We start from the raw sequence: 14,121 nt of genomic DNA on the forward strand, positions 1-14,121 counted from the left end.
AAGCAGGGAAGGTATTTTTTCCCAACCTGAAAATGCGGATGCCTTGCCTGCGGACCCCTTATCAGGTACATTAAACGAATACGACGTTCCCTTCACATTAGACGAACTGGAGGCAGCACTTTTTGACTCCAATCACAATAGCGCCCCAGGACCGGATGGTATAAGCTACTCAACACTTCTGAACCTTCCCAAGTCACACAAACTTGCCCTGCTGTAAGAGATGAACAAATACTGGGCCGACGGTGATCTTCCTCTTGCTTGGAAAAAGTCAGTGGTAATACCAATTCCAAAACCTGGCAAGCCAAGTCGAACATTACAAGACCTCAGGCCGATATCGCTGACGTCCAACCTTTGTAAGGTCATGGAACGTATGGCTCTAAGAAGACTTGAATGGTACTTACACAAGTACAACGTCCTGTCTCCTATGCAAGTAGGTTTTCGTCGAGGGCTCTGCGCCCAAGATATCCTCAGAAGGCTTCATAACGACGTTCTCGCATACCCTAGCAGCGCACAACTCCGAGTGGTTTTTGGGGTCGACGTCAAAAAGGCGTTTGATTCCGTGCCCCACTCGACCATACTTCGCCGGCTCCAGGAAGTGAGGATAGGCGGCAACCTCTACCGCTTCGCGAAAGCCTTTCTTGCGGAAAGAACCTTTTCAGTAATGGTTGGAGATACTCAGAGTGATTGGTAACGCAACCAAACAGGTGTCCCCCAAGGCGCTGTTTTATCAACGGCTCTCTTCAATATAGCTATGTCAGGTCTCGCGCCAATGCTGTCGTGTATACCCGGTCTCAATTTCGCCGTGTATGCGGACGATATAACGCTGTGGACCAATTCAGGGTCCCCTGCAGAGCAAGAACAAGCCTACAGACAGGCCTCAATGCCGTCCATGAATACATCGAGAAGTGGGGAATGAAAACTTCTCCGGAAAAAACCGAGTACGTGGTTGTCATAAACGGCCCGCGGGTACGAGCCGAGGCAGAACGCAAACTTATCTCTCTTCATTTAGGGCACTCGGTTATTTGCCGGAAACCAACAATCCGTATACTAGGCATGTTAATAGACGAGGATGGAGGAGCCAAAAGCTGGCTTCTTAACACGATGCTTAGCTGTCATGAGGCTTTACACCTAATGTGCCGCGGGTCTGCGAGTGGATGGGGAATCAAGGAGGTGGGGCTCCGTCAGATGGCATTAGCACTCATAACATCGAAAATCCTGTACGCATATCCGTACATGCGACTTAACGCGACCCAACGCCTTCAGCTTGAGCGAATCAATCGCAAGGCGATGCGCCTAGTTACTGGTCTGCTACAGTACTGCCCCGTAGTGAACCTACACGTATGCAGCAATATTAATGCCCTTCAGGATCTGGCAGAGCAGCAAATGCAAGCCCAGTGAGTCTGTCTCTCCACAACGGCGGCTGGCCGACAGATCCTGCAGGCATTAGGCTACAACGTTGACAATTTAGAGCCACTTTCGTTCGCCGCCCCACCATGGGAGTTGATTGACTTAGTAGATGGTATACCATTACCAAAGAATATGAGTTCGGCTAATCCTCAAAGGCGCAAAGCTGCCGCCAAACGTCATAGGAAGATGTCACACAAGCTAGCCCAGGAAGGAGCTATCCAACTATACACAGACGCCACTCAGTTTCAACACTGCGCAGCTATAGCTTGTCACGACTCTGTGTCAGATACCTCGGTAGTTTAACGGCTTTCCGAGGACTTTTGACGCAGTACGGGAGAGAGCACTCAAGTCCCTGGGCGGGCTTCGACCTGCAACCCTGCAGGCATGGGTCGATCCCCCATCGCACATCGGGCTATCAGACGCAACCCGGCTCTGGCGAACTTTTCTTTCTTACTTCAAGGAAGAAGAAGGACCAGGCCATTACTTCGCGGAGCCGACCTCGGGACGACCTTACCTCGAGGAAGAAGTGGACACCGGTCCCTCATATCTATCCCAACCTTCACCCCCACCCTTAACCGCTCCCCCACCCCTACATCCATGAAGCAACTTAGTTCTGCCGCAAGGTAAACGCCTACCGTAAGCAGAAATAAAGACGTAATAAAAAACAATTCCCATAAAGAACGGTGTTAGGCAATGAGACACAATCTCCCCAGTACTATTTACAGCTTGCTTAGAGGAATTATTCAGACTTGGAATGGGAGCAGTTAGGGGTAAGGGTAGATGGAGAATACCTCAGTAATCTGCGATTTGCTGATGACATTGCCTGGCTAAGCAACTCGGGGATGAACTGCAAATAATGATTGGTAACCTAGACAGGAAAAGTAGAAAGGTAGGCTTTTAAAATCAATATGCAGAAGACTAAGGTAATGTTCAACGGCATCGGGAAGGAACAGCAGTTTACATTAGGTAGCAAAGTATTGGAAGTAGTAGGCGAATATGTATACTTAGGACAGGTAGTAACCGCAGATCCGGACCATGAAAAGGAAATAACAAGAAGAATAAGATTGGGATTGAGCGCATTTGCAAGCACTCGCCGATTATGACTAGCAGCTTACCGGTATCGCTCAAGAGGAAAGTATACAACAGTTGCATCTTGCCTGTACTCACCTGTGGGGCTGAAACGTGGAGGCTAACCAAGAGGGATCTACTTAAGTTGAGGACAACCCAAGGGGCTATGGAACGAAAAATGATAGGGGTAACATTAAGAGATAGAAAGCGTGCAGAGTGGGTCAGAGAAATAACTCAAATTACTGACATTCTAGTGGAAATTAAGAAGAAGAAATGGGCATGGGCAGAAAATGTAGTGCGAAGAGAGGATAACCGATGGTCGCTTAGGGTAACAAACTGGATTCCAAGGGAAGGAAAGCGTAGCAGGGGGCGGCAGAAAGTTAGGTGGGCGGATGAGGTTTAGAAGTTCGCAGGGGTCAAGTGGATGCAGCTAGAACAGAACCGGGTTGAGTAGAGAAATATAGGAGAGGCCTTCGCCCTACAGTGGGTATAGTCAGGCTGATGATGATGATGATGATCCAACTCTCAACACGGACCGCAAAATGCTTCTGTCGGTTAATCCGCTCGCTTATTCAAGCTGAAATTCGGCACACTTATAGCATGCAACCATCTGTCTTTTTTAATACCAGTTTAGATTATGTACTTGCCTGATTCGACCACAAATCATTCGAAACCCTTCTGCAGCCTCGTTACCTGGGTCACGGGCCACCGATGCTACAGACATGTTTCAGCTTGATTCTAATCGTATCAGGCAAGTAAATTGCCGAACCTGATATTAAAAAGGATACAGTTATGTGCTACCTGGCAAATAACAGCTGAATAAGAGAGCAGATTACTCGATAAAATGTTGTTACGATTCGCGTTTAACGTTACAATTTGCAACAGTTAGAACGCAGCTCTGGTTAAGATCGCATACGTTCGCACTGCTTGCTTCCAGAGGCACTGCTTTTAACTTTTTAGATAGTATTAGTAGTAATCTCATCCCGTGATTGTCATTCGCTGTGCAAATGTTTTGCGCGACCAAACAATTTCGAGTTCTCATTGTGGTATTTTGAACTGCATTTTTTTCTAGCTGCAGTGAGGAGCCTACACTCGGACTCAAGGGGCACCTCCGAGGCTGTCGCGAAATCGCGGCCGAGGCATTCATTGGAACGGTCAGCTGAACCCGCAAGAGCACATCTGACTAAGCACGTTCTTGATGTATGTACATATCGTGAAATAAAACTTTCATTTCATTTACGACTAGTTCTTTTAATAAAAACACTGGTCTGCCACCGTTTTACAAACAAATACATACAAAAACCACGCGGGTTTGCTAGGTATGCATGCTACTATGGAACGTCCGAGAATAGTCCGTATGTCCGCGCTCGGAAGTCCGCTGGATTAACTGTACATGTTCTGTTGTCTTGCATCGGATGTTCCGTAAGACGTCCGAGAGATGACTTCGGGACGAAACCGGCTGACCGACGGAGGTCCGAACGTCCGAAGCGGGTGTACCGACGGTCGTCCGTCGGATGTCAAATGCCGTGTGGGCTGCGGTAACAAGCGACCCTCAAACCAGCGGCACGACCCACTGAGGGACCGGCGGCCTCTGAATAGATATCAGCCATACGTTCATTTCATTGTACAAAGTGGCAAAGGAAGTTGGGGTAATTAAGAGGTAGGAGATGTGTGCGCGCGAACTGAGGCACACGTGACACTGTCGCGTGCTGCATGAGCATGCGCTGCGTGCGGCTATTGGTTGTCCGATAGTCCGTGCTCGCTGTAAAAGACCTGGCACGAACGCTTCACCCCCAGGATGTAGCCAGCTAGAAACCTGCCAAGTTGCAGGAATAAACGCTCTTTGTTTAACACCGTTTCTTCGGCTAGTTGGTTCATAATTGTAATGTGAAAAAATTGCACCGAACTAAACACAGCTAGGGTGTGTTTAGTTCGGCGCAGTTTTTTCACAGTACAACGCTCTTTGTTGTTTCGTGAACGCCTCCCAGTTCTTCGATGCTCAGAAATGACAGTACCCTCTTTGTTAGCCTCCACGTTTCAGCCCCATACGTGAGTACAGGTACGATGCAAGTATTGTATACTCTCCTTTTGAACGACACCGGTAAGCTGCTACTCATCTGCGAGTGCTTGCCAAATGCGCTCCATCCTAATCTTATATTCTCCTTGTTATCCCCCGGGACATCAGTACAAAGAAGCACGGATCCTTATCTTCTCGACATGGAGAGGCGCGTCTTCTACAAGTTAATTGAAGTCAAGCGGTTTAGTCGGCAAACGGAACGGGGCGTCCTTTGATCTCCGCCACCTTTTTCCTGAAAAATGGAGCAGGACGGCGGGGCGAACCAGAAGCCGCGGCACGCCTTCGTGTTGTGACCGTGCAGCAGGACATAGTGTCCTTAGCTGCTCTTAGGGAAGCGACGGTGGACTCAAAGATGCTACTTGTCTCACCCCATGGTCATTAAGGTGTACTGGCTTGGACCAGGGTGTGGTTACCCCAGGCTCCAGTTTGACGGCAGAGAGATGGGTGACCTATGGCCTGGCCGGCGCCGTTGCAGCAAGGCTTCGGCTTGTGGCTGGGACTTTCTCAACAATTGAAGGGGGGGGGGGGGGGGGGGGCGAACTACAGCGCTGCGGAAGATTGCTTCCTTAATTGCGCGGCGGTGGATTAAAAGGAGCTGCTGCCGCTCGACGGCCACTAAGACTTATTGGCTTAAACCAGGCTTTGTACTTGTGCGGATGTGTGCTCCATCGCCTGGCCGGCGCCATTTAAGCATGATTTATGACTTTTGGCTGGAACCAGAGGGGCATCGCCGAGAGCAACGGGGACGGCCTGGCTATTCTGCAGTGGTCTACAGTCTTCGCCGGTTAAGTGCGAGGAGGTGTGTGCGTTTGTGTGTGATGTGCTGATTGAAAATAGGGCGTAGCCAAAGAAGCGGCTCAGCGGCCATTGAATGATTGAAAAGCTGTGGATTCCACAGCTATAGGGATCTTGAACTGACAAAGTGATTTAAGCAGCCTACGAAGGCTGCTTAAATCTCAGATACGTATCAAACAGTCAATACAAACTACGGAATAGCTAATAAATAAAACAAACACATTGAACAGTTGCACAGCGCCTATGAAATTTGCAATTTTTACAGAGCGAATATTGACTTCCATATATAACGGCGTTACCGTTTCAAAATTTCGGACATGACAGCAGTGATACGTAGGCTGAGGAGTAGTACTACTCTTTAGCTGAACTACCGTTGTTATATAGATAATAAGCTTTATGCTGGAGGAACACGTTTACGGATCCCCTCTATCATAAATTTCCATTCAGAAAGGTAACATCACGATTATGGGAAGCAAATGGTTTACTTGTCAGGAAGGACGATCCGCAATACTTGTCTCGATTATAACTGGCCAAGGACGACAACTTAAGGGGCACCGATAGGAAACAGAAGCGATTCTAGTCGAGATGGAGAATAAGAAGCAGGACGTGTCAAGATAACCGCTGACTGAGGGCAGCAACGAAGTGGATTTCAGTAGAACACACACGTAGTGCGCTGCGCCGCTAAAGTGATATTCGATCAAGGTAAAAGTAGGTTACTTTGTAAATGGTGTTCAAGAACCAGTCTTCTGAGGCAGTTTGTGAGAATATATTTTTTTTTTATTATGCGAAGAGTGCAGTGCTGGCTTTAGATCACCCGCCTCGCGTGCAAGAGGATCGCGATTCGCATCTCAGCGCCGCGCATTTCTCCAAAAGAATAAAAAAATCCGCGTGTCGATCGAATTGGGGAAACGAATTGATCTCCCCTGAGCAGCACAGGCCGCTCTAGAGAAGTAATTGGCCGCAATGAATAAACGTCGTAGAGCCACGGCGAAAGTCAGAGGCTGCTAAAACCGCCATTGGACCGTGGTAACGTTTAGTGAGGTTAACTTAGCACTAGCGAGAATAAAATATCATAGGGATTAGGGAGACTAGGAAGCCACAAGTGGCATATATTTAACGGAGAGACAAGAACTAGGAGTACGGTAACTTCTCAATAACTATATAACATCCTAATTACGCTTACTACGCGGCATAAACTGACGCTTTTACAGGCCTACGCGCTTACGTGTATTCATGGTGACCAGGCAGCCTTAACCTTCTACAAAGATGTGGAATCCGAAATAGGGAAAGTAAAAATGTAATAAACTGTACTGATGAGAGGCTTCAATGTTAAGGCAAGCAAACAGCAGGCTGGAAACAGGCAGGGGAGACTATGGCATGGGCGAGTTATTAGTCGGGTTCACAGAACGCGATAACATAATAATCATGAATACCTTCCTCAGCAAACTGAAAAACCAGAAGTGGGCGTGTAAAACTCTAAGAAGGAGACTAAAAATTGACTTCATATTGCGTTGTAAGCTGACATTGTGTAGGATGTAGAGGCAACCAAAAAATGAAAGCCTACAACCGAACAGACAGAATAGAACTGGTAGCACTGTCAAAAGTATTCAATAGTTGTCAAGTGCCAGACAAAAGGAGAAAATCGAGCATGCTCTATAGAACCAATGCAGCGCTAAAAAGAAAACCAGGCATGGGAAAAATCCTACGCATGCGCAAGTGACCAGGCGGGCAATGATACTAGCATGGAAAATTTCACCAAAGTAGGCGAGAAGTTCTATAATTGCCTAGTAGCCGAAATAGTTACGAAAATAATAACTTGCAGTAGTGAAGAGCAATCAGATGTTCCATCAGTAACGAAGGACGAGGTTAAGAGAGCTTCAGAAGCTATAAAAAGGGGAAATACAGCCCGCAGGATCAAGTAACAGCAGATTTCTTGAAGAACGGAGGGATATCAAGCTCGAAAAACTGGCCATGCAGTATAAGCAATGCATGGTGGCGTCGACGGCACCGGACGCTTGGAAGAAAGCTAAATTTATCTCAATTACTAAGTGGACGCTACGAACTTGAAATTACAGACAAATCAGTTTACTATCCGTTACGTACAAGATATTAAGGCGTAAGGCTATCTTGCCTTATCACTAAAGTGACCGTCGGCGGAATGCGTGACCAGAAAGCTGACCGAAAGCCAATCTAACAGTGGCCACAAACAAGCCAACATTGGCTAAAGCATCTAAACATTGAGTAATGAACAGCCAAAAGCCATAAGCCAATCCAGAAAGGCCGTAAAACTAATTCAGAAGTGCACAATCCAATCCAGTAGCCACATAAGAAACCAGCAATGGCTAATTGACTAAAATGTATAAACAATGGGTGATGAATAGACAGAAAATAAACAAAAGAAAGAATTTAATAAGTAATACAGATCAAAATACTAAAAATACAACATAAAAATAATTAAAGTTAAACCAAGAGTAAATAGAAAAAAAGTATCGACTACAACAAAAAACACGAAAGAATTAAAGTTACCCTTAAATAAAGGATCTCGCCTTAGTGGACTTCAGCATCTTAGGTGCCTCCTAGAATTTTTGCTAAGGTAAACGCTAATGGAATCAACACAACCTTACTTGAATCAACCAATGGATCATGTTGTCGAAATGGGCATGCTATGACCGATCACATCCCTGCTATCAACAAGGTGATAGGGAAATGCTCGAAATAAACCAGCCCCTGCTCATAGCATTCGTTGACTACGCGAAAGCATATGATGCTTTGGTGGGCTCGGCAGCTGTGCCACTGCGCGGACGAGTAACCCTCTTGTCTTCGCCATGCAGGTGCTCCTTCCTGTGTTCACACATGTGCTGTTGCCTGTTCTGGCTGCTGCCTGCGTTGACGTGCGGCCACGTTATCGTCATCACTACGGCAGTCATGAAGCTGATACCAATTCCGTAACAGCGGCTGACGTCACGTTTACCTGGATTTCGCCACCACCTGGCTCTGGGACCATCCGTTCGTCGTGGGAAATACAATCGCCGCAGACATCATGTTTTTCTCCACCTATAAAAGATCGCCCGTGGACCGCGGCGCCTTGTGGGCTCGGCAGCTGTGCCACTGCGCGGATGAGTAACCCTCTTGTCTTCGCCATGCAGGTTAGAAAATCATACTCTCTTTTTGCAAAGAAATCGAGCAACTACTTCTTAATTCAGCTGCCGAGCCCGCAGTGTTGTACTTGTATTGTCGTTGAATGCTTTGCTGTTGTCCATTCGTTGCTTATGCAATCCGGTGACATAGAAACTAACCCTGGTCCTGACACTCCCGCCATACTTGCAGAACTACAGAAACTAACATCGGGCCAAAGCACGTTGATCAGCGAAGTAAAAGACCTCAGCAGCAGGTTTGTAGCGACAGACAAATCGATCACCGAATTAAGTAAGCGCATTACCGAATTAGAAACCCACTATCAGGACCTCGCATCACTTAAAACAGAAGTTGAATCCATTAAGACTGATGCCGCCACGTCGGCGAGCCAAATCAGTAACCTCGAATCCAGAGTAGACGATGCCGAAAACCGGACGCGCCGTAACAACCTGCTATTTTATGGCTTACCTGATACTAGCCCAAAGGAAACGTCCTCTGAGTCTGAAGAACTGGTCACCCGCCTTTGCAGTGAAAATTTGGACATCACCATAGATCCAAAAGAAATAGAAAGAGCACATCGTCTTGGCCGTCACTCAAGTGAACGATGTCGACCCATTATCGTTAAATTCACTTTCCATAAGACAAAAGAATTCATCCTAAAAAACGCCCGGAAACTAAAAGACACCGACTACCGAAATTTTAGCTGCGCTGCCCAACTTTAAAGTTTACCGTAAAGACCGGGAAATAGCCCGTGGCGGTGGCGTGCTCATAGCCGTACATCAGCAGTCTTCAGCATCCTTAATCAATGTAGATTCTAACTTAGAGCTGCTATGGCTGCTCTGCCACGCTGCCCCCCGAACTGTGCTGGTAGGAGTCTGTTACAGGCCACCGCAAAATGATCCGGACTTTTCCTACAAACTAAACAATGTGCTGAGTGAACTGACATCATCGTATCCTAACGCAGATATTGTTCTTTTTGGTGATTTCAATTTTCCCACTATTGACTGGCGTAACTACACCTCCATGACAAATTCTTCAGAAGCAAAAAATTTTGTCGAGGTCTGTCTTAACTTCAACCTTACCCAGCTAATATCAGAGCCAACGCGCATTGCGCAGAATTCCGCCAACACTCTAGATCTGATATTAACCAACAGCCCTGATAGCGCAACAAGTATTACATACCTAAGGGAAATAAGTGATCATAAAGTCATTCATGCTACCTTCAGTTTTGCACCCATGCTTCGTCAAGTTTCCAGGAAAACAATTCGCCTTTATGAAAGAGGTGATTTTCAAGCAATAAATGAAGAACTAACTGCTTTTTTTACAACTTATGAAACCGATTTCCACACAAAGTCTCTTAACGAAAATTGGACGATTTTCAGGGACAAAGTTCACGAACTAACAAACAAGTACATTCCGGTAGCTAGTTTCCGTGCTAACCAGCAAAAACCGTGGTTTACTACGGCCCTGAAACGCCTGGAAAACAAGAAAAAGCGTCACTATCGGGCAGCAAAGCGGAACCCAAGCCAAGCATCATGGGAAAAGTACTACACTGCCGAAGCTGATTACCTTGCTGCTATCCGCAACGCAAAACACACCTTTTTCCACTCTGACTTGCCAAAAATGCTAATACACAACCCTAAAAAATTCTGGCACGTAGTAAACCCGAAGGATACACGTACAATTGTTCTTACTAACGATATGGGTCAAACCATCAGCGATTGTGAATGTGCTGACATTTTCAATAGAGCCTTTTCAACTGTTTTCGCGAAAGAGTGTGATTTACCTGCTAACGCCTTCATAAGTTCCTTCACAGCGTCAACCATGGATCCAGTTTCTTTCTTCGCAGATGGTATATCATCTCGTATCGAAAACATCAAGCTAACGTCATCAGCCGGGATCGATGAAATTAACTCGAAATTTCTGAAAAATACTAAGCACATTTCCGCAGCCTACTTATCACTATTGTACTCTCAGTCTCTCTCTTCAGGTAACATACCGCATGACTGGAAAGTGGGACAGGTCGTCCCAATCTTCAAGTCCGGTAACAAAAACTCTCCCTTAAATTATCGACCCATTTCCCTAACAAGCATTCCTTGTAAAATCATGGAGCATGTAATTTATTCTCAAGTCATGAACTTTCTCGATTCCAACAATTTCTTTCATTCATCACAACATGGCTTCCGTAAAAACCTTTCCTGTGAGACACAACTGGCTACATTTGTTCATGACTTACATGCCAACCTTGACTGCAACCAACAGATTGATGCTATTTTTTTAGATTACGCAAAAGCCTTTGACAAAGTACCACACCAGAGATTACTACTTAAGCTCTCTTACCTAAATATTCACCCTAGCATTCTAAACTGGATTAAGGAATTTTTAACAAATCGAACCCAATTAGTCATAGTTAATAACGAATTTTCTGATTACATTCCAGTAACCTCAGGCGTCCCCCAAGGATCAGTGCTCGGACCGTTATTATTCTTAATATACATTAATGACTTGCCCCTTCACGTATCATGTCACATTCGTATGTTCGCAGATGATTGCGTCATTTATCGTACTATTAATAACTCTTCCCACCAAGAAGCCCTCCAGACTGACCTAACTAACGTTCAGAAATGGAGCGACCTGTGGATGATGACACTTAACCCTCAGAAATGCAAGATTGTATCCTTCACCCGTCGCACTAAACCATTTATTTTTTTTTTTACAATATAGCTCAAATCCCAATAGAATCAGTTAACTCATTTAAGTACTTAGGAGTCACGCTATCTCATGATTTATCTTGGCGCACACATATTTCTAATGTAATATCATCCGCGAATAAAACACTAGGCTTTTTGAAACGCCACTTACGTCACGCTCCCCAACAAGTTAAACTCCTGGCTTACCAATCGCTAATCAGACCGAAACTAGAATATGCATCCCCCATATGGAATCCACATCAAATATACCTCATAAATGCCCTCGAATCCGTCCAGAACCGTGCCACTAGATTCATCCACAATACCTATTCATACCAAGTCAGCGTGTCGTCTTTAAAAGCAGAATCCGCCTTATCAACCCTTGTTATTCGTCGCCGCATTGCCAGCCTAAACTTGTTTCATAAGTTCTTTTACAGCGCCCACGGTTACGCAGGCTATATCACATCACCAGCTCGCATATCGCATCGCACTGGTCACATTCTTCAAGTTGCCCGGCTTCGGACCCATACGACCACGTTCGCTGCCTCCTTCTTCCCCCGAGCAGCATTAGATTGGAACGGCCTTTCCCACAGCATCGCCGCTATCACCTGCCCATCCAACTTTTCCAAAGCACTAACAGATCATATTGTATGTTGAACCCACATGGCAACCATTGTACTTACTTTTTATTTTTTTTTGTATAATCCACCCCTTATGTAATACCCCCACAGGGGTCCTTAAGGTAATAAACTGAAACTGAACTGAATAGCATTCGTTGACTACGCGAAAGCATATGATGCATTCAAAACCTTAGCAGTCATGAAGGCGTTCCAAAATCGGGGTTTTGAGGAGCCATGTCTGAGAGTACTAGAATATATTTATAATGGGTGCGCAACAAAGATAGTTAGTTCTCCCTAAAGAATGTAACAAACTTCAGATAAAGAATAGTGTTAGGTAAAGGGACACGATATCCCCGTGCTTACTTGGAAGAAGCATTCAGAGTTGGAATGGGAACAGTTAGGGGTGGTAAATATCTCAGTAGCCTGTAATTCGCTGATGACATTGTTTTCCTAATCAACTTAGTGGACCAATTATTGGTTTTGACCGCAAAGAGCAGAAACGTAGCCCTCAAAATCAATATCAAGAAGACAGGTAATGTTCAACAGCCTCGGAAAGAAGTACCAGCTTAGAATTGTTAATTAAAGACTGCATGTGGTGGAAAGACAAAGTTAGAGGGAAATAACTAGCAGAATAAGGGTGGAATGAAGGGCATCTGCAAGCGCTAGCAGATCATCGGTATAACACAAGAGGGAAGCACCCCGCCGGAGTGGCGCAGTGGTTACGGCGCTCAACTACTGTTCCCAAGAATGCGGGATTGAATCCCGCTCTCGGCGACCGCTTTTCGGTGGAGGCGAAAAGAAAAGCGTCCGTGTGCTGTGCGATGGCAGTGCACGTTAAAGATCCTCAGATGGTCGAAATTACTCCGTAGCCCTCCACTACGGCGTCTCTCATACCCCGAGTCGCTTTGGGACGTTAAACCCCACAAACCAACCAACCAACCAACAAGAGGGAGCATATATCAGTACCCGGTACTCACATATGGGGCTGAAACGTTGAAACTGACTAAACTACCTGAATTGCGGGCAACGCAGACCGCTGTGAAATGATAATGGTAGGTGTAAAGTTAAGAGGTAGCTGGGAAGCGTGCAAAGTGGGTGAGAGAAATAACTCAAGTTATTCTAGTGGGAATCAAGACGAAATGGACATGGGCAGGGCGCGTAGTGGATGAGAGAACAACCGGTGGTCGCTTAAGGTAACAATTTGGATTGCAAGTGAAGGAAAGCACAGGGGGTGGCAGAAAGTTAATTGGGTGAGTGAGGTTACAAAGTTTGCAGGAATAAAGTCGATGCGGTTTGCACAGCACTGGGTCATTTGGACGAATATGGGAGAGGCCTTCGCCCTGCAGTGGGTATACACCATGCGCAGCGCCTCTAGGGGCGCCACTGAAAGCCACGTAACGGCGGCCGTCGGAACCCGAGGCGGGCCTCTTGTGACAAGCGTGGCCGTGGTGCACGTGTGCGATCTGCCGTTTGTGCACGTCTCGCGAGCACTTCGGCGGTGACAGTGTGCGCAAGGGGATCGCCCTTTATAATAGTGGACATGTGTTCAATATCACGGCCGTCTTAAACTACAACGCCTCCATATGCATCAAGTGCCTCATACAGACTGGCGTCAACAAGGTTGCGTACAAAATGGAGCTCATTTTAAGTGCCCCGCTTTCATTACAACGCCACGCTAATTCGTTCATTCCATGACCTATGAACATTGTTTTTTCTTTGGTTAATGGTAGACGCTTGCTTCGTTTACATGCAATAAATTGCTACAGCAAACTAGGCAGCGTCGTCGAAACTGCGAGCGGTTTTGTACCGGTGCGACCGCAGGAAAAGCCAGCGAGCTTACAAACCAGCATTCTGAGCATCAGAAAAATAGCACATATTGGGCCCCTGTAGCAAGAGTTCAGGTTTTTCATGCTTGCGCTTTACCACTGCCTGTAGAGGATGAATTTCCCCTATTCCGTCGTCAAAAAGGCCGATCGGGTAGATAATTTCATGGGGGAGTGAGATAACAGCAGAGGCGATATCTGAAAAGCTATATCACAGGTTAGCTAAGAGCATATTAGATTTAAATTTTATATCCTATTTTATTATTGTAGTATCATCTTCATTTCATTTGTATCACCCTCGCGCCCAACTGCAGTCTTCAAAGTAATTGCATATCAAGTTTCAAAATGCATATTGGAAAATGTCTGTTCAATAACCTGCCGCAGCGGCTCAGGCTACTGAGGAAGATCCAGTTATTGGGACCGAAGTCGACCGCGCCGCCCGCGTTTAAGTGGAGGCGAACGCAAAAGGCAACCGTGTGTTGTGCGATGTCAATGCACGCTAAAGA

General features: G+C 46.1%; 2 protein-coding genes across 2 annotated transcripts in view; one reads left to right on the top strand and one right to left on the bottom strand.

The window, feature by feature from the left end:
- LOC146177912 (uncharacterized) overlaps positions 1–14,121 on the bottom strand; it is a 101,514-nt gene that overhangs the window by 84,260 nt on the left and 3,133 nt on the right. The window lies entirely within an intron of this gene.
- LOC146177915 (uncharacterized) lies at positions 8,173–9,204 on the top strand. Its single transcript, XM_084580775.1, has one exon. It carries the CDS (start codon positions 8,173–8,175, stop codon positions 9,202–9,204), a length of 1,032 nt encoding a protein of 343 aa, XP_084436901.1.

This window comes from Amblyomma maculatum, chromosome 10 (assembly GCF_055883805.1).
Source record: "Amblyomma maculatum isolate TAMU_Amacu chromosome 10, ASM5588380v1, whole genome shotgun sequence".
Classification (NCBI taxonomy): Eukaryota; Metazoa; Arthropoda; class Arachnida; order Ixodida; family Ixodidae; genus Amblyomma; species Amblyomma maculatum.

Excerpts from the sequence above, each read along its gene's own strand:
- LOC146177915 (XM_084580775.1), top strand. The coding sequence starts at position 8,173 with ATGCAGGTGCTCCTTCCTGTGTTCACACATGTGCTGTTGCCTGTTCTG.